Source organism: Urocitellus parryii, chromosome 3, assembly GCF_045843805.1.
Source record: "Urocitellus parryii isolate mUroPar1 chromosome 3, mUroPar1.hap1, whole genome shotgun sequence".
Taxonomy (NCBI): Eukaryota; Metazoa; Chordata; class Mammalia; order Rodentia; family Sciuridae; genus Urocitellus; species Urocitellus parryii.
Genome location: NC_135533.1, coordinates 13,222,666 through 13,250,082, shown reverse-complemented (window position 1 = coordinate 13,250,082; position 27,417 = coordinate 13,222,666). Strand labels below are relative to the sequence as shown.

The following is a 27,417-nucleotide window of genomic DNA, read 5'->3' as shown; positions in this document are numbered from 1 at the left end:
TTAAGAGACTACCATCCTATATGCACCTGGCTTTGACTGAAACGTTATGCCACACGTGGCTATACCAGGACAACTACTATGTGGAGGTGAGAACAGAGGAGAGACTACACTCTGAAGTACAACAGACAGAATTTGAGACCAGTTGATGTCTCCAAAGGAAGCAGAGGCAGAATGGAGGAGGAGGAGATGTGGGGTCGACACAGTAGTCTGGATGGAGGTGATGCTATTAATGGAAATTGCTGAGAATTTGGAGTATGCAGGTTTGAGGTGTGAATCTGAGTAGAGGAAGTGGGGACTGGTGGACACCTGTTCCAGAAGTTTAGCAAGTCAAGGAAGGAGGATGGAGGGACGCAGGTGTGACAAGGTGTGTACAGGAGAAATACCAGAGCACGTGAGAGGCTGCAGGAGTTTGTGGGCTAAGGGGACAGAGGTAGAGCGTTGAGAAATGGACATAAGCAAGAGAGTACAAACTACTTTCTAGAACTTTATCTCTTTGGATAGTGTCTGTCCTATTAGAGGAATGTCTGCCAATAACTGGCAAGTGGGCAGTTGTCCAGCTATGATTTACAATAAGGCATCAGTTGCACGAGGTACTGTCTAAATTATTGCACCCCACCAATTGCCAGTTTCCTTGCTGACAGTGGGCCAGGGGGTCAAACAATTCAATCAGGTGCCACCGGTTATAAATTGAAAATCAGTGGGGTGCAAAATGGATTACCATCAAAATCCATTCAGGTGCAAAACCAAATTTCAAAACCCCTAACCTTTAAAAACCACTCCTTTCCTGATTCTTCACAATGCCCTGACATTGAGTTTTAATATCCTTCAGATAAGCAAACGTCAATAGAAATGCTTGCAGGAGACCAAAAGTAACAAGGGAAAACCTCCCAGTTGGGCTTTCCTTTTGGAATTTGCAAACATGGTGGATTTTTGAATGAATGCATTGACAGTTCTTTAGATTCCCTGAAGTCCAAGTTCTCAAACTTCAGCATGAAAACAGAATTGTCTGGAGGGCTTGAAAAGATTCATCCAGGTTTTACTTGGAGTTTCTGATTCAGTAGATTTGGGGTTGGGTCTGAGAAGTTGCATTTCTAGAAGCTCTTAGAGGATGCTACTGCTACTGGACCTGGGACCACATTTTGTGAATCTCTACCCTAAGATATGGGAACATTTTGATCATTTGACCAGCAAAGCATGCTTTGGTTCATAACCATTGGTCAGAAACTGGACCAGATGTTGAGTCTAAGGGCTCATAGATTTATTCAAGAAACCTGAGAAAGGACTGATTCCAAGAGATACAGATTGATTTGAGTGCTTTGTGGTCAGAGGTGAGGTTGAAAAGGAAGGAGGTGGAAAAGGGGAGAAGCCCCCTTAGCTCACTGTTCCAGAAGATTGTGTACCAACAGCACAAATAACACCACTGAGGCAGAAGCCTGGTCCCTGTGTGGAAACTGTTCCTGGCTTTCAGTGCTGATCTTCCTCTTCGGAAGGAAAGGGTTTGGTTAGACCAACCTTCCTCTGGGTGTTGTTTTTTAACAACTAGCTTCGAGCAGCCTATTGTCTGGCTCTTCCACCTCTGCTTTGACCCCAGAGATACATTTTTCTGTCTAAATCAATGCTGTTTGATTGTGGTTCCACTCTCTTGCTGTTTTTGAGTCCGGTTATCACTTGGTATAGACTTTAGGTATCACGGGGCACAATATAAAACAAATATCTTTCTCCAGGATGGAAAAAAAATGGATCCCAGAACTGCTCCGGAAGTGGTTGCTGCCTCATTAACATTTGGCTTCTGTCTCTCTTTTCCAGGAGAAATTGAGCGCTGCACGTACATCAAGTACCACTACTCCTCAGCAACCATCCCCAGGAACCTCACTTTCAACATCACCAAGACCATCCGTCAGGACGAGTGGCACGCCCTGCGTAAGTACACCTGTGTCTTCGCCTGTGACTGCGCTGTGAGGTCACTTTTGGAGGGATTAAAAGACTGGAGGCACCTCCTTCTGGGATCTGTGGATAGTCTCAGGTCATTGTGGGTGTCCTTACGTGCTGATATCTAGAGGTCAAAATTGCTTCAATTGGTTTTGATTGCATTAGAAATTTGGGGGGTTTGTTTCTAAAATTAAGAAAAAAACCCAAACCAAACCAAAAGCAAATCACTAGCAATTAGACGGTGTCCTTATGTCCCTGTCCTGCTAGGCCTCTAGGATCTCACCTACCTGACTGAACATGCTCTTGGGATTTCACTCCAGCATGTCTCCACGTTGCTTGGAACATCATTGTGGCAACCTGCTAGTCCCTTGTGTCATCATTTGTAAAGAGTGAGAGTGGCTAGTGGATGCGAGGATTTGCACCTGGGTAGGGTCACTGAGAGGTAGGACCTGGCCTCATAAATTTCTGTCACATCCCTATTTTGAATGATAGACATTGGGCCTGGCTCACCTGTGATTGCTCAGCATAGGTCAGATTATCCGTGTCCATTGGTTAGGGAATTTCTTGGCCAGAGATACCCAGAGACTTAAATTACAGTGAGAGGCTGATGGCTGACTTAATGAGTAAACAGAGCTAGTTGGCTATTTTTACTCTTCTGCTCCATGGGGATCTGCTGCCAGTCTGTGGCAGGAGAGCTCTCCCTTGTCGCTGGCACATCTCTTCATGCCAACCCCTTCATCCTGTGAGTAGGCACTGTGCCACCTCTGTTCCATTTGTTAGACATTCCTATTCCATTTTTTTTTCTCACCCAAGGCCCTTAACCAAGGTTAAAGTTCAGATTGCAGTTTTCATGAGAAGGTGCATTCTTTTATTGTTTCCTTGTATTAAGGATCGCTTAATTGATGAGATTTGAAGAAGGCAGCTCTTCAGGCCAAAGCATCTTTCTTCTCTTTATTGTTGTTTAGGTATCATTTGTGTGTGTGTGTGTGTGGCGGGTGGTGGGGGTCACCAGTGTTTAGTTTAACTTGGGGATGGAGAGTGGGGAGGTGGGAGAGATAAATAAAGCTAAAACAGAATGATCACTCATTAGTCTCAGGAAAAAATTGGGTGTCCAGATGATTGTTAGTCAATGCTTCTGGCCTGAAATGACAGAGCAGTGCCAGCAGATGGGACAGCTTAACTGTTGCCCCTATGAGATATAGCTATTAGGAGGGACACTAGCCAGCATGTGGGGACACAGAGCTAATGTTCAAAGAGCATTCCCATGTGCTAGACATTGAGCTAAGCATGCCACATACTTATTTCATTTTAATGTGAGATTTGCCTTAGAAAGTCTAGTAATTAGGGGTGTTAATTTCTTTTTGGAGGTAGACCTGTAAGCACACCCAAATAGAAATAATATAATAGTTGCTTATTTCCCATAATGCATTGGTCTAATATAGCCACTTAATAGGATCCAAAATGCAATGTTCAAGAGACATAAGTCCTGTTGATTAACCATCTGAACAACAGATTATGGTGTTCACAAGAGGATTCAGAATCTCAGAAGGAAGAAGATGTTGACACTGTGGTTTCAATTCAAATGAACTCAGTTTAACCAGAGTTATGGAGTTTCTCTATGTACCAGGCACATAGTGGATAGCCAAGCCACGGGGAGCTCTTTTAAGAAGCTCAAGTCTGGGGGCGGAGAAGTGGGGGGTTGGAGAGAAACATTCACAAAGCAAATAATTACAAGGCAATGAGATAATTACAATATAGTAGAATTGCTTCAAGCAATTAAGATAGTTTGTGGAATTTTTTTTTTTCAGCAAGAGGTAGAATTATTTCAGTGTAGATTTCACAAATAAACTTCAAGGGAAACCTGGTAGAACTCTTTTGGCTGTATACACTGTAGATGTCTGGAATTCAAAGAGGTTACCCATGGAGGCATCACTGGGAACATGTCACATGGCATCAGCAAAGACAGAGAGCTTTGTGGGGTCCTCTTTGTGTCTCCAGGGTGCTCATTCTCCAGCTAGAGTGCCGTTGGGTTCTGAAAAGTCTAGTGTGCGGCTTATGCTGTGAATTGAGGTGCTAACATCTATTTTTAACTGATAAAAGCTATGTCAACCATTGATACATGTCAAGGTCTCCGGCACATGGTGCCGGGTGAAACCCATGCTCCCCTTTGGTGAGGGATTCATCTGCTTCTTTGACAAAGTTGCCCAACAGGTTGTTAACCAGGCAGAGAACATTTGCTGTGTTTGACATCGAAAACAGCTATTTTTAGCCAGAGGGCAGGTGAGCATCTGTCACAATTGAAGTTGGTAGCAAGCATAATTAGGAATGCTCGAAGATAGCGAAGCTCAGTGTGTAACCATGTTAGAATTCAAAGGTCAAGCAGTGATGACATGAGGTGGGAAATGGGCACAGAAGCTGTCTTTGAAATAAAGTGGAAGCAATTAAAAATTAGCAAACTCCTATGGTCAAGTATTGAAGATGAAATGAAAACTGATTTCTTTACCTGTTTTGAGAGTCCTGTGCTCTTTAAGTGGGATCAAATAAATTCATTTGATACTAGGTTGGTAATATCTTACATTCTATAATTTTTCTCAGTAGATAATGTTTGCCCAAGGAAGGAAATTTGAGGGTTGTTGGTTTTTGTTTGTTTGTTTTCTTGTGAAACAACTTCTATATGGCAAATGTTTGGACTTTGGTTAACCTTCGTTGCATAATTTTTTATCAGGAATTTGCATATAGTCTGACCACTATTGTAGAAAAAAACATTTTTAGATAGGAAAAAGCACATTTGGTTTTGAACTATGTTAAAATTTTTGAAAAGTTAACCCCACCACTTGCAGTCTTAACTGCTGCATTCAGTCACCTCATGCTCAGGTGAAGACAAGGTGAGAGAATAAAATTATCTGTAGGCCACTAGGCTTACAAATCCAAGTGTGCAGAATTAAACCCAAGGGAACTAAAGGTCTGAGGATCAGAGCTGTGCACCTTTTGGGAAGGGTGGGGGGGAGGGAGTGGTCTTTGTGTCCAAGGTTCAGATGCTGAGTTCTCTGGGTGAGCTGGTGACCAGGGGTTCTGACCCTGGCTGGGACAGGGATTGCTGCCGAGGTACCATGGGGGCCTGTTTGTCCTTCCTCCCTGGGAGAAGCAGAATGTCCAGATGTGAGATCCATGTCCTCACCCGCCCAGGCCTGGCTGTTCACTGCTGCCCTCCTTTAGTCCTGGTGACACAGGTGTGCAGCAGGGATGGGTGGGTGCCTCTGTGGGGGGGCTGCAGGTGCTCTGATCTCCTTGCCCAGATCTTCCTAACATCTCCAGGGCCAGAGCAGGACAGGAGAGTATCACTGGCCAGTTAGGAGGGGACAGGAAGCCTCAGGAGGTGAACTTGGCAGACACCACACTTTGGCTGGGTGGTTGGTTTAGTGCTTTGAATGAGGAAGACTGGTCACCAGGACAGGGAAGCTGGCTGGCCCTGCAGTCGCAGTGGCAGTGGCGCTGCTTCTCCTCCCACTAGCTGTGTCCCCACAGGCTTCTCATAACCTATGGCTCAGTTTGAGGTAGCAGCCCTTGTTTGGAGAATTCTATGTCCTCGAGCAACCCCAAGAGCCCTGGAGGCCATTCCAAGTGGCTCTGCCTTTGTTCAGGAAGCTGCCACAGCGTCCTTTGGCCTGGACACTGGATCAGTGACAGGGCAAGTGGGAGAGGGGAGCCTGGGTGGCCTGTGACAGGGACTGAGCAGCTGTGGTGGGCTGACAGGGCCACTGTGACAGAGCCTGTCTGAGGCCGCAGGGCATACACCTGCTCTCAGGTGTGAGGAGGGTGGCTCTTCCTGCCCTGATCTGATCAGCTTGGCAGGGACCCAGAGGGCAGCTGTAACTAAGGACCCCCGGTCAGAGCCCTGGACTCAGTCACCATGCTGTGAGCTCAGGGTTCTCACCCTGCCTGGTGAGGGCAAGGTGGAGGGTTTAGCCCGCAGCTGATTGTCCCTGGCCGTGAGAATCCAGAAGCTGGGGCTCCACTTTCCTGCGGTCAGAGCTTCTCCCTTATCTTTTGAGAAGCTGCAAATAAAGGATGCTGGAAGTTCTTTTTTTTTTTTTAATTCTCCATCTGTCAGAATTGAGGGTTCAAAGAATTAGATTGGGTGGTCACAGGGCACCTTTCCAGCTGGCCTGGGGACGGAGGGAAGGAGGGGGAGAGAGAGGTGTGCTTTCCTCTCGTGACTTCCCTGGTCCCAGCCTGCAGCCACACCCAGCCCCGGCTCACAGGGCAGACCTGCAGTGGTGCCTCAGGTGTGCCCAGCAGGAAACAGAACCAAGCAGAGCAGGTGCCTCCATCTACAGCAAGGGAGTGGAGAGTCCTGCCCCTTTGTCCTGTTACCAGCGGGGCAGAGGATGTCAGTACCAAGGAGCCATCTTGAAGCTGGGTTAGAGGAGCATGGGAAAGTCTAGCTTGGCCAGAAGAAGGAGGAGCAGAAATTGGAGGGGGGTGGGGGTGGGGTGGAAGTGGAGACTTTGTGGATGACCAAGCACATTTGAGTGGACCCACCACTAAGAGGGATAAGAAATCACAATCCAGAACCATCTTGCCTGCTTAGACACCTGAGTGACTTCTCAGCTCCCCGAAGTTTTTCATCTCTCCCTCTTGCCTGCAGGTTAGCTCTGTCTTGAGGGCCCAGCACCCACCCAGGCTGGTGTGTGGTAAGAAGCCTGCACATTTGGCCTCTCCAGTGCAGATGGTGGGGCGGGCTCTTATCCTGCTTGGCCAAACCCTAATCATTCCCTTAATCTGTCCTCTCCTATGTCCATTTCCTTATCCTTTCCCTTTTTTCAGAGTTAAAGGGTCTTGCCCTGAACCCCAGTCTCTCTCTCGCTTCCCTAGATCCTGCCCATCCCTTGGGCCCCTGGGGCTCCTTGTCCTACCCCACGGGCATCAGCCTGTGGCCTTGTGGTTATGCTGTTTCTTTGCCTAATAGCACAGCCTTTCCTTTCCCAGGGAACGAACTCAGCAGCTCCTAGCCTGTGCAGCTCATGTAAGGCTGGCTCTTCTCCAGACTCTTTCCATTCAGACCTTTCCCCTCAGCACAGAGTAGTCTTGATTCCTGTCCCTTTTGTCCTTGCCATCCTGGTTATAAGATGAATGTTGTAGACCAGAGGACTTGGGATGAAACCACCAGTAATAATGACATGGCAAACCTCCTTTTTGTTCACATTGGCTGTAATCTTCCTGGAACTAGGAGGGTGACTTGGTATTTCCTCCGGGAGCCCAGTCTGCACTGTTATGGTTCGTTTGCAGATAATGTAAACAGGCCAGGGAGGAAGGGGCTGCCCAGCAATCCCATCGCAACCTCAGAGGAGCCTGAGGATGAGGACTCAGAATCTAAGCCTGATCTATGGGCTTCCATCTATTTTTTTTTCTTTCTGCTTTTGGCTGATGTTATGTAAAACAGCCTAATGAGGTAAACATTTCAGACATTAGGAGCTTAGGTCCCCTGCAGCGTCAGCCATTTTCCTTTTCCTGCTTCCGCTCTAAGCCCAGCCAGTGTGAGGCTCTCACTGTGTGCAATCTGTTATGAGCTGCCTCTTGCTTGCAAGACTGGCATCCATGGGGGTCAACAGTAGCAAGAAACCATCCCCAGAACCGGGAAAGCTTGGTAGCCCAGAAACTTCACCAACACAGCATTGCCATATGTTGCCCAGTAACCCAAAGTCTTGGCTTTTTGCAAACCATCCCACATCTCTCTGCTTTAGCTCCTATGGGGAACATTGTAAACCTTTGGGACACCCCAACCCGCAGCCCAGAGCGGCCTTGTGCCTGTCCTTCCAGAGCTCACTTGGTGTTCCTACAGCAAGGCGGCAGAGAATACAAACCCCTTGATGTGATATGGTACCTGGACCTGCCACCTTTGCTGCAGTGACTCTGGCAGGGACATTTCCTTTTCTGTGCATCTTTCCGTCCTCCCCAAACTTCCCTCTGTTTTGTCCAACTCCTTCAGTTCTGATAGTGAATAGGTTCACTAGTTTGATGAACCTTTTGAGCTAAGGTGTTCACAGCTGATCCTTCTCTGAATAGCATTTTTTTTTTTTGTTTTTCGGGAGCTATGTCCAAAGAAATGATGGGGAGGTAATTGATTCACAGAGTACAGAGATAGCTTAAAATCATGAACATGCATGCAGCTGTTGATTCCAGCACTTAGATAGCTGGCCTGGCTGGGGTCAATGATGAAAATGGAGTGGGCAACAGGGAGAGTTTATTTTTGAGAAGGCCTTAGGGGCAGGGAAGGGAGGAGGCTTAGAGTAGGGGTGGGGTGAAATATGGTGCAATCTTTTGTATTAAAGACATTCATGTACTGAAAAAAATATCTGAGAACTATGTGCTAGGGTAATTGCGCTCTTCAAGCCACAATTCATCTGAATGTGCAGGTCCAATTTTGTGCTGGGAATTAGTTGGAAGTCTCGCCTAGAGGCATTCTCTCAGTTTCTGCAGATTGGAAGTTGTTTTCTTCTGGCTGAGCATACTGATCTGGATGCCACCACGGAGAATTGGGAACAACCTGACTGGCCTCCTTCATCCATTTGTTCATTTATTCATTCGATATTCACGGAGTGTCTGTTTTGTGAAAACCCCCATGTTAGGTGCTGGAGGGGATATTAAAAGGTATTCTGCTTTCCAAATTGGATGATATATTTCTAGGTGCCAACCAAGCAAGGGATCAAACTGGTTGTTGCTTAATGTTTATTGACTACCCAGAGAGAACAGCTAATGCTGCCAACTTGTACACATCACGGGTCCCAACTTCCATACTTAAATCATCAAGGATGCATTAAGGGGGAAATAAAAACAAATGATAACACTAAACTGGCATATCACAGAGACATGCTCTGTTTTCTAGAATAAGGAAAAAGTGGGGATGTTCTGGGGGCTGCCTATCTTGACCCTCTAGGGGAACTGTCCCAGCCCTAGGTGCTGAAAAGGAAGCTCAAAATGGCAGATGACTCTTCTTTCCAGTAGTTCAGACAATCCAGAGCTTGGCATCCAGGCAAACTGCTTCAGGGAAGAGGAGGAACAAGACCAGGAGCTGAGTGTTCCAGTAGGCAAGGACAGCTCATGGGCTAGGTGAGCTATGGGTGTCTGGGTAGACATCAAGGCAGTGGGGCAGCAGGTAAGAGGATAGTAGGTGCTACTTTGGGATTCAGGAATTTATGGTACAATTCACAGGGAGGAAGGTTGGCCAAAGGAAGGAAGAAATATGGAGTATCAGGGAGGGGGAATGAGAAACAGAGAACAGAGGCTGATAGAGAAGCCCCATTATGCGAATGGAGGCACACAGGAGTAACATGGAGGGGGAATGAGAAACAGCGAACAGAGGCTAAGAGAGAAGCCCCGTTATGCGAATAGAAGCACACAGGGCAGGAGTACTATGCCAAGAACAAGGTGGGATGCCATTTGTTTATGGTCCGAGTATCCCTCCAAAGTTGGATTCAGGATGGGCCTGGGCTTTGGGGTGGGGGTTCTCCATATGGGAGGGACTATGGAGAGGAAGGGGGAGAGCAGCTGGGAAGCAGGATGGTGTAACAGAAGAAGTAGCCAAGTTCTACGTTGTGTAGTAAAGGTCTTACGAGCATCAAGACCAGGGCTATCTAACTGTGGTCCATGGCCTAGTAGCCAGTATCATCTGGAAATTGTTAGGAATGCAAGTTCTAAGGCCCCTGTCCAAACATACTGAATCAACATCTCTACTGGTGGGGCCCAGGAGCCTGTGCAATTCTTAACCCATTAACGTTTGAGAACCCTTGATGTGGAGGGCATTGATGTGGACTGTTGTGGTCAAAGAAGGCTCAGGGCAGGAGAGAGCTTGGATAGACTTTGGGTGAGAACCAGGAAATGGAATATTGCATTTAATACAACCTCCTACACAGAAGCAGAGCTTTTATTTGTTAATTGTTTCTATTTAGTTATAGTTTTGGAAATTCAACTTTCATCCACATTTCTTCTTGTTAGTTGAATAAAACAGCATGGAAGTAGTGAGGTGAATTTCCTTTTTTTTGTGTTGTGTGTTTTAACCAACAGCATTGTCCTGATACATAGCTTCGAATCTCTATCTTCTGTCTCCAATGTACTCATTCACTCAGAAACAGGCTTCAAGCTCCACAGAGGTCAGGGGACATTGGATTGAGTTTCAGCTCTTTTTTCTAGGTGTATATCTTGGTCAAACTGCTTAAGTGTCTTGAACCCAGTACACTCATCTGAGAAATGGAGGTCACGATACCTGTCTTGGGAGTGATTATAAAGTTTAAATGGAATAAAATAATTCCTGAAAAATTCTTGGTAACTCCTCAAAGTTTTGAGCCAACCAACATTGGTGCTAAAATATGCAATGCATGGGATCTGGGGGCCATGTCTATGAGTTGACTCTTCATTGACTCAGGGACTTTCCTGTTCCTTTGTACAGCCCATGCAGGTGAGTTGGGCTTGTATGTGACTGTGTGTGTTGGTGGGCCTATTGTGGGTTTGCTGTCTGCACAGGTGTATGTGATGGGCGCTTGCATCAGGTGTTTATGGTGTAGGAGTAGAAAGTGGCTGAGAGTGTTATTTGCTGGCAACAATGTGGCATATTGTGAAAGGAGTTTCAGAGCAGAAAATCATCAGTGTTTGAGACCCTCAGTGAGATAGCAGCCGCAGAAGCAGCCCTCTAATTTATCAGTTATGTCCAATGAGAACACTGTTTAGACAATAACAGGAGTCTCTAAAAGAAGATTTATGTACTCAGTGTCTAAAATGTAACATTTCAGAGCTTTGAAGACAAATACAATGTGAATGCATTTGTACTGAGAGTGTTGAGGGAAGTGGCGGGAGATCTCTCCTAACGGTTATAGCCCAGCCCTGCCTTTTAGGAAGCCTGTGGTCTCTAGTATGTACTACGAAAAGATCCTCTTCAGTCTAGAAGTAAAAAGCACAACCCAAAGATGGGTCCTGGGAGAATGTAGGGGGCATATAGCAAGCAGGGTCCAGGCAGGGGAAAGCGGCTGCTGTTGGGGTAGGCAGTGGCAGTGGATTACGTATGGGAGGATAGGGGATGCCTTCTTTTCACCTCCCATCTGGGGTTCCTTGGCTGCTGCTGGTTGTGGTCATGGATTCTGCCCATTTTGTGATGCTAAGTTAGAAGAACCAAGCATTGCAGAAAGATGGGTTTCCCTGAAGGATGCTTATGAGCTACCCATTGGGGGGAGAGGAAGGCTACAGCTCTGCCTGCACAGGACCCCTCTGCATTCAGGGCAGGACCCGAGTGCTATTGGGACTGCTGCAGCCGTAATCATGTGGGAGAGAAGGAAATTAAGTCCTTGTTCTAAGGAAGCAAGGTAAATCTGAAGTGCAGACCCACAGAGGGGCAGGAGGCCCAAACCAGATCCAAAGTGAATGAAGGTCAGGGGAGTGTGTGGTGTCACCTGGAGAGACCATGAAACACTGCTGAGGCTGCAGACTCGGCTATTGCCCATCAAGTCACCATGACTGACAGTGCTGGCTTTTAGGAGAAGAGGTTTCTCTGCTCATGAATGAGAAGAACAGCTGCTTGAGTTTTCAGTGTGAAAATTTATTGGCACCATCTTAGTGATGGAGTTACCAGGTGGGGCTCAAGTGTTGGGGACATATCATAGGTGCCTCCATGGATCTTTCTGGGAGCTGATCTTCTTCTTGGGCTTTAGGACTGATGTTCTTTGCTATTCTCACTCTTTATCTTTCCCTGAGGTTAAACTCTGTTGAGCTTGGAGGGCATAGTAGGCCAAGAGATCTTCATTGTTCTGTATCATTCTGACTATCTGATGTATTTCTCCATGGGATTTTGCCTAGGATTCTGGGGAGAGCTTGAGACACTGAAACCTTGGTGGAACTTGCTTCAATTTCCATGCATATATAACAGAGGAGCCTTCCATGAAAGGTCAGTACAGGATACATTTCAAAACTATTTAGATTTGTTTCAACTCAATGTTCCAGTTAGCACTGACCAATAGAAGTTCCTGTTATGATAAAAACCCGCACTGTCCAACATGGTGGCTACAAGACACAGGTGGCTTTTGAGCACTTAAAATATGACTACTTCAATAAAAAAAAATTGAATCTCAAATTTTATATACTATAAGTTAAGTTAAATTTAAATAGCCACACATGACCAGTGACTACTATATTAAACAATTATAAACAACCAATCTTCCTATTTCTTATATAGATTTGGCTTCCAAATTACAAACTCTTCATTATTGAACATGTGTACATTAAAAATACAACCTTATAGGTTATCCATACACTTGGGCCATCTTTAGGGGCACAGATGTGCACAATTCTTTAGATCTTCCGGATCTTTGCTTGCACCAACCAGAGCCCACCCTGGGTGTTAGTAGGCTATTTTGGTAATTTGGTCCTGTGCAGGTAAGGAAAGACAGCAGGAAGAAGTTCTCATCATCCACCAGTAGCTAATCTAACCAGGCTGTTGAAGGCTGGGTTGCCTGGGGACATCCTCAGGATCTACATTGTAGAAGAGAATGGGAGGGAGCAGCACTTCGCAGGTGGAGAAGCCAGTCTGGGGTGCAGTGCAGTTACACCCCTTGGAGGGCTCTGGTTCAACAGCCGCCCTTTAGAGCTTCCAGAGTTAGGCTGAAATGGTGAGGCCCTTATTTCTCCACTTTGGTCACTTCTTGCATGTGGGCCATGAAAGTGGGTGACCTTGGATGTGTGGCTCTCTGTTCTGAGTCATCCCTAAAGGGGTTGGCCACTGGAGGGTCACAGCCCTCCCGGAACCTGAGCAGCAAGTCCTTCCAGGAAGTGAGGTTGGGCTATGCACCAGGTGCAGGCCTATGCCGGAAGCCAACATATAGGGAGGTCATTGAGATCAAGAGATCTAGTTAATCTATAAGCTATAGGAGATAGGAATGGAACTAAAATTCAAGCTGTTGTGACTGTAGAATTCATATGTCTTCCCCACCCAGAAATCCCATGTACAACTTGAGGTAGGTCCACTCTCCATCTCTTTTCCCCAAGGATCAGCCTCCTCTTCCAGCCCTCCCCTGCCATAGCTGCTCACCTCCATCCCATCACCTAATGTACAGGAGGAACCCTCCCCTCAGGAGCAGTCAGGCCAGCCACCCTTCCATCCAAGAGCTCTAGTGTTCAAAAGAAATGAAAGAAGGCTATTTATTTCCCACTTCTATGTTTTCTTTTCATTTAATTACTGGTATCACAACAGGATTTTTTCTATTGCTTTTCATTGCAAATGTATGGTATTTCATCTATATTATGAGTTAAGTAGGCTTTTTGTGGACTAGCCTAAAAACCCAATCATCATTTATAACCCACATGACTTCTCTGGAAATGGGTTCTGAATTCTAAATAAGTGGCTCACAAATGAGGTTTTATAATAGAACTCCTTTCAAAGCTGGAAACTTTACATCTTTCTACTTTCTAGGCAATGTGGCCTCTGAATGGACTCACCATTCCCACTCTGCCTACATTTGTTATTCTTAGATTGGATCCCCCAAATCTGATACCCTCAACCCCCATGGTGAAAGCTGAGTCACCCTGTCTCTTATTGTCAGCCCATAACTAGCTGCTGATACAAAATTAATGAATGTTCCTAATGTGTCTTGTGTAGGCTTGTATGAAATCCCAAAATCCAACCAGAGGACACCAAGCATCTTTGGTACTAGGGATCATTCCGTCTCAGGCCCCAGCCTTAGTTCACATTAGTAAAATGAGACTAATTATGTAACATTTCCCTGAGGTTCTTTGCTTGGGCACCTGGCACCAAATTAGAAATGAGCAGTTAGAGGTGTGCGTGTAAACTTCTGAAGCTGAGAGGGTGCTAAACATGGATGTGGAGGTGACACATTTGACTGACATTAGCATCTATATTCCATACGCCACCCCATCCCACTGCTTCACTCCTGGAGCTTTGAGATGCTGCCTTGTTGCCAAGGAGACCAGGAAAAGCAATTGTATACAGGTTACCTCTTCTTCAAGGCTCACAGGTACATCCTCCTGGGAGAACAGGTAAAGGAGGAAGAAGGGATCCGTTTAGGCAGTTGTCCATAAGTGTAATGCTGAAACCAAGTGCCAGCACTCCCATCCCATCCCTCCGCCATCCATTGCCTTGACTGAATGTCACATGAGCACTACATGCCACTATGCCCCATCCTGATATGCATATGTCATTTTAGCATATACATCTCAAGGCTAATCATCATTTTTATTTTATTATTAAACAAGTCCACTTTTATCATAGTCATTAATGCATAATGCCATCAGTTCCCACCCTCAAGGGGGCTCTTCATTTTTAGGAAGTGAGCAGGGTCCTCTGGCTTATGGATAAGAGTTGAAATTCAGTTTCTTATTTAGCCTGGCTGAGCTAACAGAAACAGATTCTGAGTGTTTACAGTCCTGGTTAGAGCTTTGTGGTTCTGGTTAGTGAGGGGTTGCCTTTGGTTGTCCTTGCAATGACCTTGCCCTTCATTCCTGGTGTTTTCTGAGGATCTGGGTGTGTATCACATTGGGGATAGGAGTGAGTGAGATGACTGAGCCACAATCTCCTGATTCACAGTGCAGTGACACAAATTCAGGACTTTGAGGACCAATGGCAAAAAAAAAAAAAAAAAAAAAAAAAACAAGATGTGGAAAAATACAACGCTGACTGGCAGCTTCCAGAGAAGGAAGCAGGAAGACAGGCAGGAATAGTGGCATTTGAAATGGACCTAAATACTTCAGTCATTTACTCAGGTGAAATGTGTTGAGTTCCTGTGATTCACTAGGAACTGTTTTAGGCGGTGAATGGAAATGTCAACAATCCCTGCCTCATGGAGCTTGTATTCTTGTACAATAATAACTACTACGTGCTGAGTGCTGCTATGGTTTAGATATGAGTTGTCCCCAAAAGCTCATGTGTGAGACAATGCAAGAAAGTTCAGAGGTGAAATGATTGGGTTATGATAGCCAAATTCAGTACATTCATCCACTGATATGGATTAACTGGGTGGTAACTGTAGGAGAGGTAGGTCACAGGGGCATGCTTTTGGGTTTATGTTTTATTCCTAGTGAGTGGAGCTCTGTCTGTTTCTTGGTTGCCATGTCCTGAGCTGCTTTCCTCCTCCACACTCTTCCACTCTGATGTTCTGTCTCAGGTGCAGAGCAATGGAGTCAGCCATCTATAGGCTGAGACCTCTGAAACCGTGAGAACCAAATAAAATTTCCTTTTCTAAAATTGTTCTTGTCAGGTCTTTTGGTCACAAAAGTTGAACTAATACAATGCTTAACATGTGCCTTGGGCTGTTGTAAGTCCTTGACACACATTATATCACATTAACCACAACGGTGCTATAAGGTACATATTATAACTGTTTGACAGATAGGCAAACTGAGGCTAATAGAGGTTAAATAATTCATGGAAGAACCTCTTGCACGAGAAATAGGACTTTATTTAGGGAATTCATTTCAGCCAGTATGTATGTATGGATGGATGGACAGGTGGAGGGGGCAGAGTCTGGGCTCTGTGAAGACCCGTGGTATTCTAGATGTAAGATAACAGTTCTGGCTTAGACTCACCACAGTGGATATGTGTGACTTGATAGAATAAGGAGGGGTAAGTTTACCTTCCTCCTTATGCTTACAGATGAGTTTCGTGGGAAGCTGAGATCCTGATTGTGTATAAGGGTCGTTTTAAGTGTCTGTGGTTGTTTTCTGGCCTGCTCCTGTGTTGTCCTTATCTCTGGGAACAACACTTATCAGCATTACTGTGGATATGGAATATGGGAAGCCCTCTAGAAAGTGAGAGCTCCTTGAAGCATCAGGAATACATAACTATGTTTTGCTTGGGCTTACATTTCTCTTTCCATACACTGAAATAAGGTGTGTGTATTTGTTTATTGTTACATTAGAAAGCTATTTCAACCCAGGCATTTAGATATGGTTTGTCCCTTCTGAAATTCTTGTTGAGATTTGGTTGCCATTGTGATGGTGCTGGGAGATGGGAGCCTTGGAGAGAGGATGTTAAGAGGGATTAATGTCTTTCTCTTGGGAGTAGATCAGTTACCACAAGAGTAGGTTGTTAAAAAGTGAGTCCCTTGTGTTTTGTCTCCTTTTCATGAACCCATGGACCCTTCCACTTTTGCCACAACTTGAAGCAGCATGAAATCCTTCATTGGCCTCTAAGTTCTTGGACTATGGGTTAAATAAACCTCTCTTCTTTATAAATTACCCAGTATTAGGTATTCTAGTATAGCAAAGAAAATGGACTAAGATAGGCATCTAGTAAATGCATGAAGCATATGTCATTTTAGAATATACATCTCAAGGCTAATTATCATTTTTAGTTTATTATTAAACAAGTCCACTTTTATCATAGTCATTAATGCATAAAAGTTAGTTTTCATATATGTGTATATGTGCTATATTTAGACATAGCAAGTTCAAAGTCCTTACTTCTTTTTCTTTTTGCCTTTCTAATCAAGTCTAAAGTAACAAAATTATTCTTGAGAAAAAAAGTCACCTGTAACAATTCACAAACTCACTAATTATTCACAAACTCAGATTTAAGAAGACATCTTTTCTTCTTTCTATTTTAAAACTGGATTCTCGTCTAGGGGTCATGAGGAGGAGAAATCAATAAGTAGCTATCGCTTACTCTCGGAAGAGGGGTTCCTCTGCCCTGCTGGGTTGGAGTGGTGAATAATTCAATAATGGTCCCAGGCTCCTTTTTCCCTTCTTGAGGTCGAGCTTATTAAAATTGCATGGGCCAAGGATGCTCGTGAGGAAACGGTAGGTATGCTCCATACCGGCTGTGAGAGCCTCCAGCACATCTTGGAACAACCTCAGCACTCTGCTCTGGGGCCACTGAGCTGCCAGGGGTGGGGAATGACCAATGTGCGAAGGAGAGCCGTGGAGGAGCAGCGGGCTGTCTCCTCTAAGTGCGGTCTCCTCCACTCCCCAGCTTCCGGCGTCCATCCTGGAGTGCAGGGAGACGGAAGGCCGCCCCCATGCTCACTATTGATCAACTTAGTCATCACTGTGGGCCTCATCATTAAGTATTTATGGTTGACTGAGTGAAAGGTAAGTGCCGAACAGATGGGGCACCCTTTTTAGAAGCTTTCCAAGACCATCTAATTCATTTCCCTCAGTGGGATGGAGTCTCCAGAGAAAGAATCTAAGAGTCAATTGATTACAGTCATTACTGCCTTTTTTTATTTTTGAGAAAAATTTTTATTATCCACTCAGGGATTGTTTTTTTAAAAAATGCCTTAGTTCTTCTGAAACATTTTCATTTTTTCAAAGTATTGTTTCAAGATCCAACTAGAATTCAAGTTGGGGCCGAAAATGGTGGAACCAAGTAAGACTTAGAGTCCCATAGACTCAGACCAAGTTTATTTACAGGTTGCCAAGGGGGACATCATTACCCTAGGTACATGTATGGTGCAACGCTACTTCATGTACAACCAGAGACATGAAAAGTTGTCCTGCAGTTGTGTACAATGAATCAAAATGCATTCTGCTGTCATATGTACCTAATTAGAATAAGTAAATAAATAAATTTTAAAAAGAGAGATTGAAACCTAACAGTAAATCCAGTTAATTTGGAGATGAGGAAAGAAATTTGAAACAGACATCAGCAAGTGCTACTCTGGACAGCAAGCATTTGCCCATCGTCTGAATTCTTCAAACCTCTGGTCTCAATCCCTCTCTAAAACCACACACCCCAATCCCAGTTCCATGGAGCAGGGGAGACATCTGCTTTTCTTCCTCATTATATTAACATTTACCCCTCTTTTTATATTATCTCTTCTTTTTCATCAGCCTATTTTATTTGTCCTGCTTATTAAGATAAACCATAATTATTACAGAAAAATCTGACAGAAAAGCACAAAAGAACAGGGAAAAAGTCACCTAACTAGTCTCCATCAATAGATAAATGACCTAGTGGAGTGTATCCTTTGCATTTTTCCCCACAGTATAAATAATTCTTTACATATGATTTGGTGTCCCAAGTTTTGTTTATAATGATATGATAAACATTTCCCCTGTCATCAAAGCTCTTAATAAACTATTTTAATGGTTTCATAATATTCTACCAAATGGATACACATAATTCAATTAACCTTTCCTTTCAACTTAAATGTTTATATTAGCTAGTTCTGAGTTATTATAATATTATAGTGATAATTCTTGTACATAAATCTTTTATGATATTTCTGACAATTTTCTTAGGATAAATACCCAGAATAGGAACAACTCATTCAAAAGATATAAACATTCATTTTAGATGATTCTTCTTCTTCTTCTTCTTCTTCTTCTTCTTCTTCTTCTTCTTCTTCTTCTTCTTCTTCTTCTCCTTGTCCTCCTCCTCTCCTTCTCCTTCTCCCCTTCCTCCTCCTCCTCCTCCTCCTCATTCTTCTCCTCCTCCTCCTTCTCCTTCTCCCCTTCTTCCTCCTCCTTTTCCTCCTCCTCCTCCTCCTCTCCTTTCCTTCTCCTTCTCCCCTTCCTCCTCCTCCTCCTCCTCCTCTCCTTCTCCTTCTCCCCTTCCTCCTCCTCCTTCTCATCCTCCTCATCCTTCCCCTCCTCCTCCTCCTCCTCCTCTCCTTCTCCTTCTCCCCTTCCTCCTCCTCCTCCTCCTCATCCTTCTCCTCCTCCTCATTCTCCTTCTCCTTTTCCCCTTCCTCCTCCTCCTCTCCTTCTCCTTCTCCCCTTCCTCCTCCTCCTCCTCCTCCTCCTCCTCCTCATCCTTCTCCTCCTCCTCATTCTCCTTCTCCTTCTCCCCTTCCTCCTCCTCCTCCTCCTCATCCTTCTCCTCCTCCTCATTCTCCTTCTCCTTTTCCCCTTCCTCCTCCTCCTCTCCTTCTCCTTCTCCCCTTCCTCCTCCTCCTCCTCCTCCTCCTCATCCTTCTCCTCCTCCTCATTCTCCTTCTCCTTTTCCCCTTCCTCCTCCTCCTCTCCTTCTCCTTCTCCCCTTCCTCCTCCTCCTTCTCCTCCTCCTCATCCTTCCCCTCCTCCTCCTCCTCTCCTTCTCCTTCTCCCCTTCCTCCTCCTCCTCCTCCTCCTCATCCTTCTCCTCCTCCTCCTTCTCCTCCTCCTCATTCTCCTTCTCCTTTTCCCCTTCCTCCTCCTCCTCTCCTTCTCCTTCTCCCCTTCCTCCTCCTCCTTCTCCTCCTCCTCCTCCTCCTCCTCCTTACCAGGGGATTGAACTCTGGGGCATTTGAGCACTAAGCCCCATCCCCAGCCCTATTTTATATTTTATTTAGAGACAGGGTCTCACTGAGTTGCTTAGGGCCTCATTAAGTTGCTGAGGCCGACTTTGAACTCTAAGTCCTCCTGCCTCAGCCTCCTGAGTTGCTGGGATTACAGGCATGTGCCATCACACCCTGCCAGTTTAGGTTCTTGACAGATAATATCAAGTTGCTTTCTAGAAAAGTTGAACCAGTTTATAGTCCTCTTCAGTTTCACCTGCAATGAGAATCCTTTTCCTCTAAATATATGCTAATTTGATTGATAAAGAGGAGTTATTCATTTTTGAAATTTTCATGTCCATGATCATGAGAAGGGCTGAATTTAAGAGACAGTTGTTATCCATTTGCATTTCTTCTTTTTAAAGTCCTCCCTTCCTTTGCTTTGTCCTTGCTTCTCTGTCACCTTGCTTTTGCCATCTCTGAGTAAATGAGTCAGGCTTCAGTGTGCCCTTGACGTTTCCCTTCCCCACTGTCTCCTATTTAGTCCTTTTCCCACTCTTATAGATTTCCCCCTCAGAGATAAGGAGGTGTACAACCCTGGGTTAGAGGCATCAACCTTAACTGGTGTTGAGGAAATAAAGCCCAGCAGCTATTCCGAGGCGTTCAGGAATGTTCAGGTGTTATGGCTCTTGAAGCTGTTTAACACTTTGGGAAACTCCATGGGGAGTGAAACAGTGTCTTGTTTGCATCTGTACCTTCAGCCCCTAGAACAGAGCTGGTGCATACAGAAGGATCTTAGTGTGTATTTGTTGTGTGAATGAACACAGCCTTCTGAAGGTTCCAGCTTCTTTGCCATGATTTGGGTCTCCTGACCCAGTGCCCCACCAGTGAGCTCAAGAAAAGAACAACAGGGTTGCCAAGGAAGTTTGAAATTAATCTACATTTTGCAATTTGTGCAAAAATGTAATTAGATTCCTTCTCCAGAGGTAATCCATTAATGTAATCAATGATTGCAGTTACTCAGTATGTAACCTTAAGAAAAATTGCAGATGCCTCTTAAAAATAAACACTTACTTAGTAAAATAATCCCACACTCAGGGCCAGCCATTTCTCTATTTCTTTTTAGAGTTGTCATGGCGTGTCCTCTGCAGCATTCCTGTTTAGGGGTAGAAGGGCTGTTCCCTGGAAGCTCAAAGGGCCCTTTCACATGTGTCTGCAAGGTAGAGAGCTCCCTTCTGGGATCTGCAGAGGGGCGTGGCTCTCATGGTCAGGCAGTTCTGTGGCTGGCTGGTGCTTTAGATAATTGACCACATTGATGGAGTCAGTATTGCTTTTCCTATATAACTTAACTCTTAATCTTAAAAAAGTGAAAGTATAAATTAACCATAATGAACTTGTATGAATTTAGGAGCTCAACTTCCTTACTTCCTCCATCTGTAACTTAAGTTTCTCTTTCTCCTTCTAGAAGCCTCTCCCTAGCTGTAGGGTGTTTGCGGACCTCCATTCACCCTCCCCTTAATGGCAAGCAGGTCCATACTCCACTAGGAACCCAAGCCCTCTGCTTCAATATCCAAGGGGACTCACCAGTCAGGGCCCAGCCTGGGGAGCAGGGGTGGTAATGAAGCCTTCGTAACCCAAATGAGAAAGATTGAGGAGTTCATCTGCGCATAGCTGTGAGCTGCCCTCCCTAAAAACCAGAGAGGAATAGGTGATGTTGGTTCCTTTAGTTGGAAAATTCTTCTGTAACTGAGCAGATGGAGGGAGCTCATATTGATTCCTGGCTGGTAATCCTGGAGGAGTCTGTCAATTCTGAGATTGGGTCTCGTCTTCCATCCTTCTGTCTCCCAGGTAGAGTGGGGCACCTCCTGTGTGTTTGGCTATCTGCATACTTTCTACTTAAGGTACAATTATTTAATGCTGTGCTTGTCCACCCTAGGGCAAGGAACATGTCTTATTCATTGTTTAATCCCAAGGTCTCGTATGATGTCTGACGCATAGTAGGCATAAAAGATGATTCTGTAATTCGTTAAAAGAAATTAAAGAGTATGAGAATGTAGTTGATAGGTACAGGATCAGCTCAAAGCACAATAGTACAGACCCAGGGAATTGCCAAAGGTAGAACTGATATTGCTGTTCTGAGGATGAATTTTCTCCATATTAACCCTGGGAATCTTTCTCCCAGTGGTGGAAAGCCACATGCAACCATAAGTTCTTCTTCCACTTTAGGCTGGTCTTTCTCAGGGGTTCCTATGTGTTTACACACAGGCAGAGTTTGGTCTGCCAGTCCAAATCAAGATCTTAAGCAGCCCATGAATTTGCATTTTAACAAGTTTTGAAGACTCTTATGTGCTAGCTAAAGTTGGATAACTCCTGACTTAGGGCATGTCTTCCCTAGAAGCAGTGGGCCTCTGTGATACTCCTAAAATTTCTCTTGCCCAGAGGTATCAAGAAGAGGTAACTGCTCTCTTTCTATGGCCTGCTTCTTGCTGGTCTGTAGTTTTATGTAATGATTATGATACTCATGGATGAGCAAAAAAATATCAGGAAGATAATGCCTCTGTCTGTCCTCTGTTGCTTAAAATTTAAAGTACCAACATTCATGCATAAATCACCTCTGTAAAGAGCACCCTGAGGCAAATCACATGCCATAAAGGGTGGGAAGAAGGAGAAATCATTTTCCTGAGGTTAGGATGACCCAGTGAGAGTTTGATGGGAGGTGGGGGTCAAATTGGGTGGTCCTTGAAGAATGGCTGGCAATTCCCAGGCAGATGTGGGAAACAAAGAATTCTTAGACTGATGTACAGCTCTAGTCAAGTCCTGGAGATGAGGAGGCTGGAAGGAGGGGTGCCTGAGGGGCAGGGAGGAGTCACCTGTGGAAAGGAGGATGCTGAAGTATTCACCATGGAAGAGATCAAAGCAGGGGTAGAATTCAGGCACACCAGACATTTCTCAAGTCAATATTTCCCAGGAGGATTGAATATCATTATCACATCCCAGAGCATGAACATGAACATGGTCCAGAACATGGTCCAGGGGCTTGACTGTCACATGTCCTCATACTTTGTTAATCAAATCCCAGTTCCCTTGTGTTTTCCTCATACTCCATGTCCTCAAAAATAGTTCTGTGGCATCTGTAGTCTTTTCTGTGTGTTGGAGCCATGCCTTGGAGAGAAAGAAGACAGAGAAGAGGAACAGTTTGGTCAGTTCTGCATTGTCTATGCAGACGTGGGAGGTGAATAATCCAAATCAGTGGGTGATACAAAGGCATTTATATTTGGCTTTAAAACTCACAACATGATTGCTGGCAGCGGGAGCAGCAGATTTACCTTCCTAATTAGGCAAATATTCAAATGAGTTGGCATCTCTAAACACATGCCACCAAACTCTAAGGCCATGTAAAAGAAAATCAGATGATCAATTTTCATTTTAATCTTAATTACTTACATTAATACTAGTTAGAACATTCTAGAAGGTCAGAATTAAGTGATTCCCATCATGGTAGCCTTCTATGGCAAATGGGCTTCTATCCATACATCTTGTTTTTAATATTTTATTTTTTCTTATGATTGGACAACACCTATTTTTTATTAATTTACTTTTTTGTGGTGCTGAGGATCAAACCCAGGGCCTCACATGTGCTAGGTGAGCACTCTATCATTGAGCCACAACCCCCCCTCCCCCCGCCAATCTGTACATCTTTATCATTGATTTTTCATAAAGCCGAGAATAACTGCTCCCAAATTTCAGAACCATTGAATAGGGCTTTTGATTTATTATAGTAAAGAATATGTTATTATGTTAGTAATGGTTTCCTGGTTGGTGTAAGACTGCTTTCTCAAAGCATAATTTCTATGGCCATGTTGCAGTGAACACAGTAGGCTAGGAAAAGTCGTTCATGTTTCTAATTCCCTTTTGAACTTCAGTTTCCAGTAAAGAACAGTCAGAGGTAAATTATGGCATGTACTCTAAGCCCATATGTAGACAGAACAGAATTTATAACCATCAATAAAAGCATTCATCTTTAAGTTATTAATTTAATCATGGAATTTTATAGCTGGAAGTGACATTTGAGATTATTTAATCTAACTTTATCATTTTAGTGATGAGGCCCAGAGAAAGTTAAGAAACTTGAAGATGAAGTGCTCAAAGTGTATTTGTAGGGCATGGGCTAGCCAAGGGGGAAAAATGTACATTGTTTACAAAAAAATCCCAACAAACAGAAAAACAAAAATCCAGAAAGTCCTCTTGGATAACAGTTGTCCCTCTACATGTTTTAGTCACTGTACTTTATAGGAGTACGTACATGATGGAGAGGATGTTCCTAGTCATTCCGTAACAATTCTTGACTGAGCTCTAAGAATTCCCAGCACTCCTCAGGCCTTGGGGTACAGTGAACAAGATGGGTGTGGTCCTTGCCCTTTGGATCTTATCCTGATCCCCAGGTACACAGTGCTTTTCTGTTGGCTGTGGGCAGTGTGGTCTGACCCAGCTCAGCCTTTCCGGTCTTAGGTGTGTGATGTTTCTTAAGCCTTTCCTCTGTTTACTCTTCTAATAAGAGCAAACAGAAGCCTGCAAGAGGGATTTTCTCCTCCCTGCTATCTCCAGCAAGAGCTGGGGCAAGAGAAGCAGCCAGAGCTGCTATGAAGTTCCTCGATTCCAGCTTCTGGACAGGGTGGACGGCTTCCCTGATCTCAGGGTGGACGGCTTCCCTGATCTCAGGGTGGATTTGTACTGAGTGGGAGAGGAGGTAGGAAGGCTCCCCAGTCCCAGTTACAAATGTTTAGTGCAGATAAGCAGAGAAAGGGACAAATAGGAAAGAGGAGAAGGCAGGTATTTATGTGTGTATATATGGGTGTGTGGGCTCCCAGGGGCCCTAAGAAGGGTCTCCAGAAGCCCTGAGTAGTAACCCCTGTGCCTGCTCCCTCCTAGTGAGGGCCACAACAGATGCAGTGTTTGAAAGCTAGGGTGCCCTGGGGCACTGAGCACAATATTGGAAGATAACAACAGAGCCACACCAACTGCCTGAAGCCAGCATCTTCCCCAAAACATATGAAGTCATTTAAAAGGAATTATCTCTATTCCTCCTCCTAGAACAATTGTAGCTCATGGGATGGGCGAGGAGGGAAGGCCAGACAGAAGCTGACCAGAAATGCTTGGGGAGTAAGAAGTTAATAAAAAACTATCAAAGTAGAAAAAAAAAAAAAAAAAAAAAAACAGTTCTTTTTTTCCCCCTGATACTTTGATGAGGGGAAAGATTTTCTAAATTTAAGGAAGATGACAAAGGAAACGACTGATAAATTTGTTTGCGTGTAAATTAAAAATTGTGCGGGCCAAAATTTAATAAAAAATAAAAGGCAAAGAAACAGGGAGAATACTTGCAACAAACAAGATAGAAAAATATTAACTTTCTGAATGTATTAAGTGGCCACGTAAATAAATACAGAGTTCAGTGACCAAATTCCTAAAGGGAATGAACAGGTTGCCAAGAGAAATTGACATTTCCAACAAACATGAAAAAAATTCAGTTTTACCAGGTAGTCTAATCTGCCAATTAATATATATTAATGATTTGTCTTTTTTTCCTAGCAAAATTAGAAAACTCTCATTCCTTATTGGTGTGTTGGTGGGACATTAAATTGATAACCTTCCTTGAAATCAATTTGGCTATATTTATTGAGTCTTAGAATTTTCATACTCTTTGAGGAAGTAATTTCATTTAAGGGCCTTTATCCTAAGGAAAGCACCTGAAATACACAGAAAGTTTAATATTCAAATCATTCACTAAAAGTTGGTAATGATCTTAGTGCTCAAAAATGGAGGTAATAGTTAAATAAATTATGATTCAGTTATACAGTAGAGTGTGCTGTAACCATTAAATGTGATGTTTGTGCAGAAATTTTAGACATGTAAGAATGCTTACATATTGAATATTAATTGAAAGAAGCAGAATACAAAATTGCATATAGAGTTAAATAACTAAAATTCTATAAAAAAATACATATACACATGCATGGGAAAGGGCTGCAAGGTAATAAACCAAAATGTTAACATTCTGAACAACTTTTAAGAGTTTGTTTGCATTTTTACCTGTAAGCAGGTCACTGCAGTAAAACAACAACAAAACCAAATTCCTTGTTTTGAAGGAAAGGACAGGAGGAGGTAGAGAGCACAGTCAGAGCAGAGTTGGGGGTCAGGATGATTTGGGGGAGGGTCATACTCAGGAGCTGAGTTAGCAAATCATGTCACTGTCTTCAGGCTCCAAGCCCCATGAGAGGGGCAGACATTGACAGGAGGAAGGTCTTAGCCTGACACCTAAGCATCAGGTCTGAGTCCAGACTACAATGGTCCTATTCTCTATCAAGGCAACGGACGCAGCAACGGAGGTGGACAGTATTGGGACAAGTGAGAATAGGATCCCTGAGGACCTAGAAAAGTGCTGTCGGGGTTACCTGGAAGACAGTCTCTTGGGCTCACCTGGTCTGACAGTGTGTAATAAAAGGCCACACTTGTATAGGTCTCAACTGTGCTTCACCTGCACCCCAAGATCCTCCATACTTTAGAGAAAATATCAGGACTGAAGTGGACCAAGTAGAGAAGTAAAGTTCCAGTGAAGAAGAGCAAACACGGAATGACAGGGAACGCAGAAGAGTCACGCTTGGGAGAAAAATCTCTCCTGTCCGTGAAGCCGCAGCAGGTGAACTGGACAGCCCCTGTGGAGGTGTGCCTGTGAGATGCACCTGACTTGGTCACTGTGTCCACGTAAGCTTGTGTTCCCACACAGCCTCCCTGTGACCAACAACGAGTGTGCCTAAGAATGCAGCCTGTGGTCAAAGAAGAGAATGAAAGTAATAGGCCCCCTTGGGATAGCCGGAGTTGACACCTTGGACTTCTTATTAGCAAAGGGTTGTAAAGAGGTACCAGGACCAGCTGCACGGGAAGTTAGCACTTGGGTATATTCCTTTCTCTGCTTAGCAGAGCAGGGACTGGCAAACGTATCGCAGCCATCATCCCATCTCAGGGAGCCTGCAGGAGCTGGTAGCAGCTTGCTTTTTTGTGTGGTAGCTGGGCCCCAAGGCTGAGTAGATAAAGTACCCTCTGTATGTGTGCCTGTGCCTCCCACACACACGTGTACATGTGCGTACTCATTTGCTGTAATGTGTTCATCACATTTGGAGATATTAGGTGGGTTGGCCTGGAAGCAGACCTCGATCCAGAGCACCACATGCAGGAGCATATTGGGGAGTTTCCCGAGGGTAGCAGGCCCAGGAGAGAGAATGGCTGAGGGGCAATGGAATTGCAAATGGAGCCAGCCCTCCGGGGGCTCTGGAGCGGGCCTAGCCCTGAGTTTCCTGCATTGAGGCAAATGCCAGGGTGCTGCTTGGAAAGGTCTAACTTGGTGAAGCTGTCATCTTTAGCTGGGGGCAATCCTACAGCTCAGCAGTCCAGCTTCCAGAGGTGACAAGAGTTTCTGACTAATCGCAAAACCAACACCTGGTGGCAACTGGACTTGATAATGTTAGTGTTGCACCTTAAAAAGTCCCAGGATGCTAGGATTAGGCTGCAAAAGTAGAAGATACTCTCTCTCTTCTGTGGGTGACAGTATCCTCGACTTTCCCAAAGTAGAAAGTTAATGATTTTCCATGTTGTAAATGAGATAAGAATTCCTGTGATTACAAATTTGGGACAAAATTTTTAATTGATTGGATTGTATTTTCACCCCCAAGGAGAACACTATTAGAAGGCAGTTAAACTGTCCCTGCCTTTAGAAACACCAGGATGAGTTTTCCAGGCTCAAGCGCACAGCCCAGAGCACCATTTGGCCATCATTCATACGAAGCAGTGCTCCCTTGTTCTCCACTGCTCTGGGTCTGTTTGTGTTCTTTTTGCTTCACTGTCTCTGTCTCTCTCTCCTCCTTTGGAAGTTGGGTGCTGGCCAAGCTGCACTTCTGGACTTTTTGCCTCGGCGGCTCTTCCTGGTGGGGCAGCCAGCAGAAGCCCTGCCTAGGAGGGGAGAACACTGTCACTTCTGGGCTCCCTTTTGATCTGAAGAAGTTTCGTATTTCCTGGTTCCTCTTAGCCAGGAGCCAGCATTGCGTGTTCATTAGACTTTATTAGGCTCCTCAGCTACCAAGGCTCCAGCAAAACCTGGGGGGCTGTGGTGATGTTGGTTTCTAGCAGACCTTTTAAGAGTAGCAACGCTGTCCAATAGAACATGTGAGCTCCAGATTTAACTGAAAATTTTCTAGCGGCCACATTAAAAGTAAAAAGGTATTACACTTAATAATGCATTTTATTC

At 44.5% G+C, this 27,417-nt stretch overlaps 1 protein-coding gene across 1 annotated transcript in view; it reads left to right on the top strand.

Moving 5' to 3' along the window:
• The window catches only part of Tmem178b (transmembrane protein 178B), a 347,839-nt gene that overhangs the window by 109,515 nt on the left and 210,907 nt on the right, over nucleotides 1–27,417 (top strand). Inside the window, exon 2 of the mRNA XM_026405426.2 lies at nucleotides 1,807–1,920. Coding sequence (XP_026261211.2) covers nucleotides 1,807–1,920 — 114 coding nt within the window. The remainder of the gene's footprint in view (nucleotides 1–1,806; nucleotides 1,921–27,417) is intronic.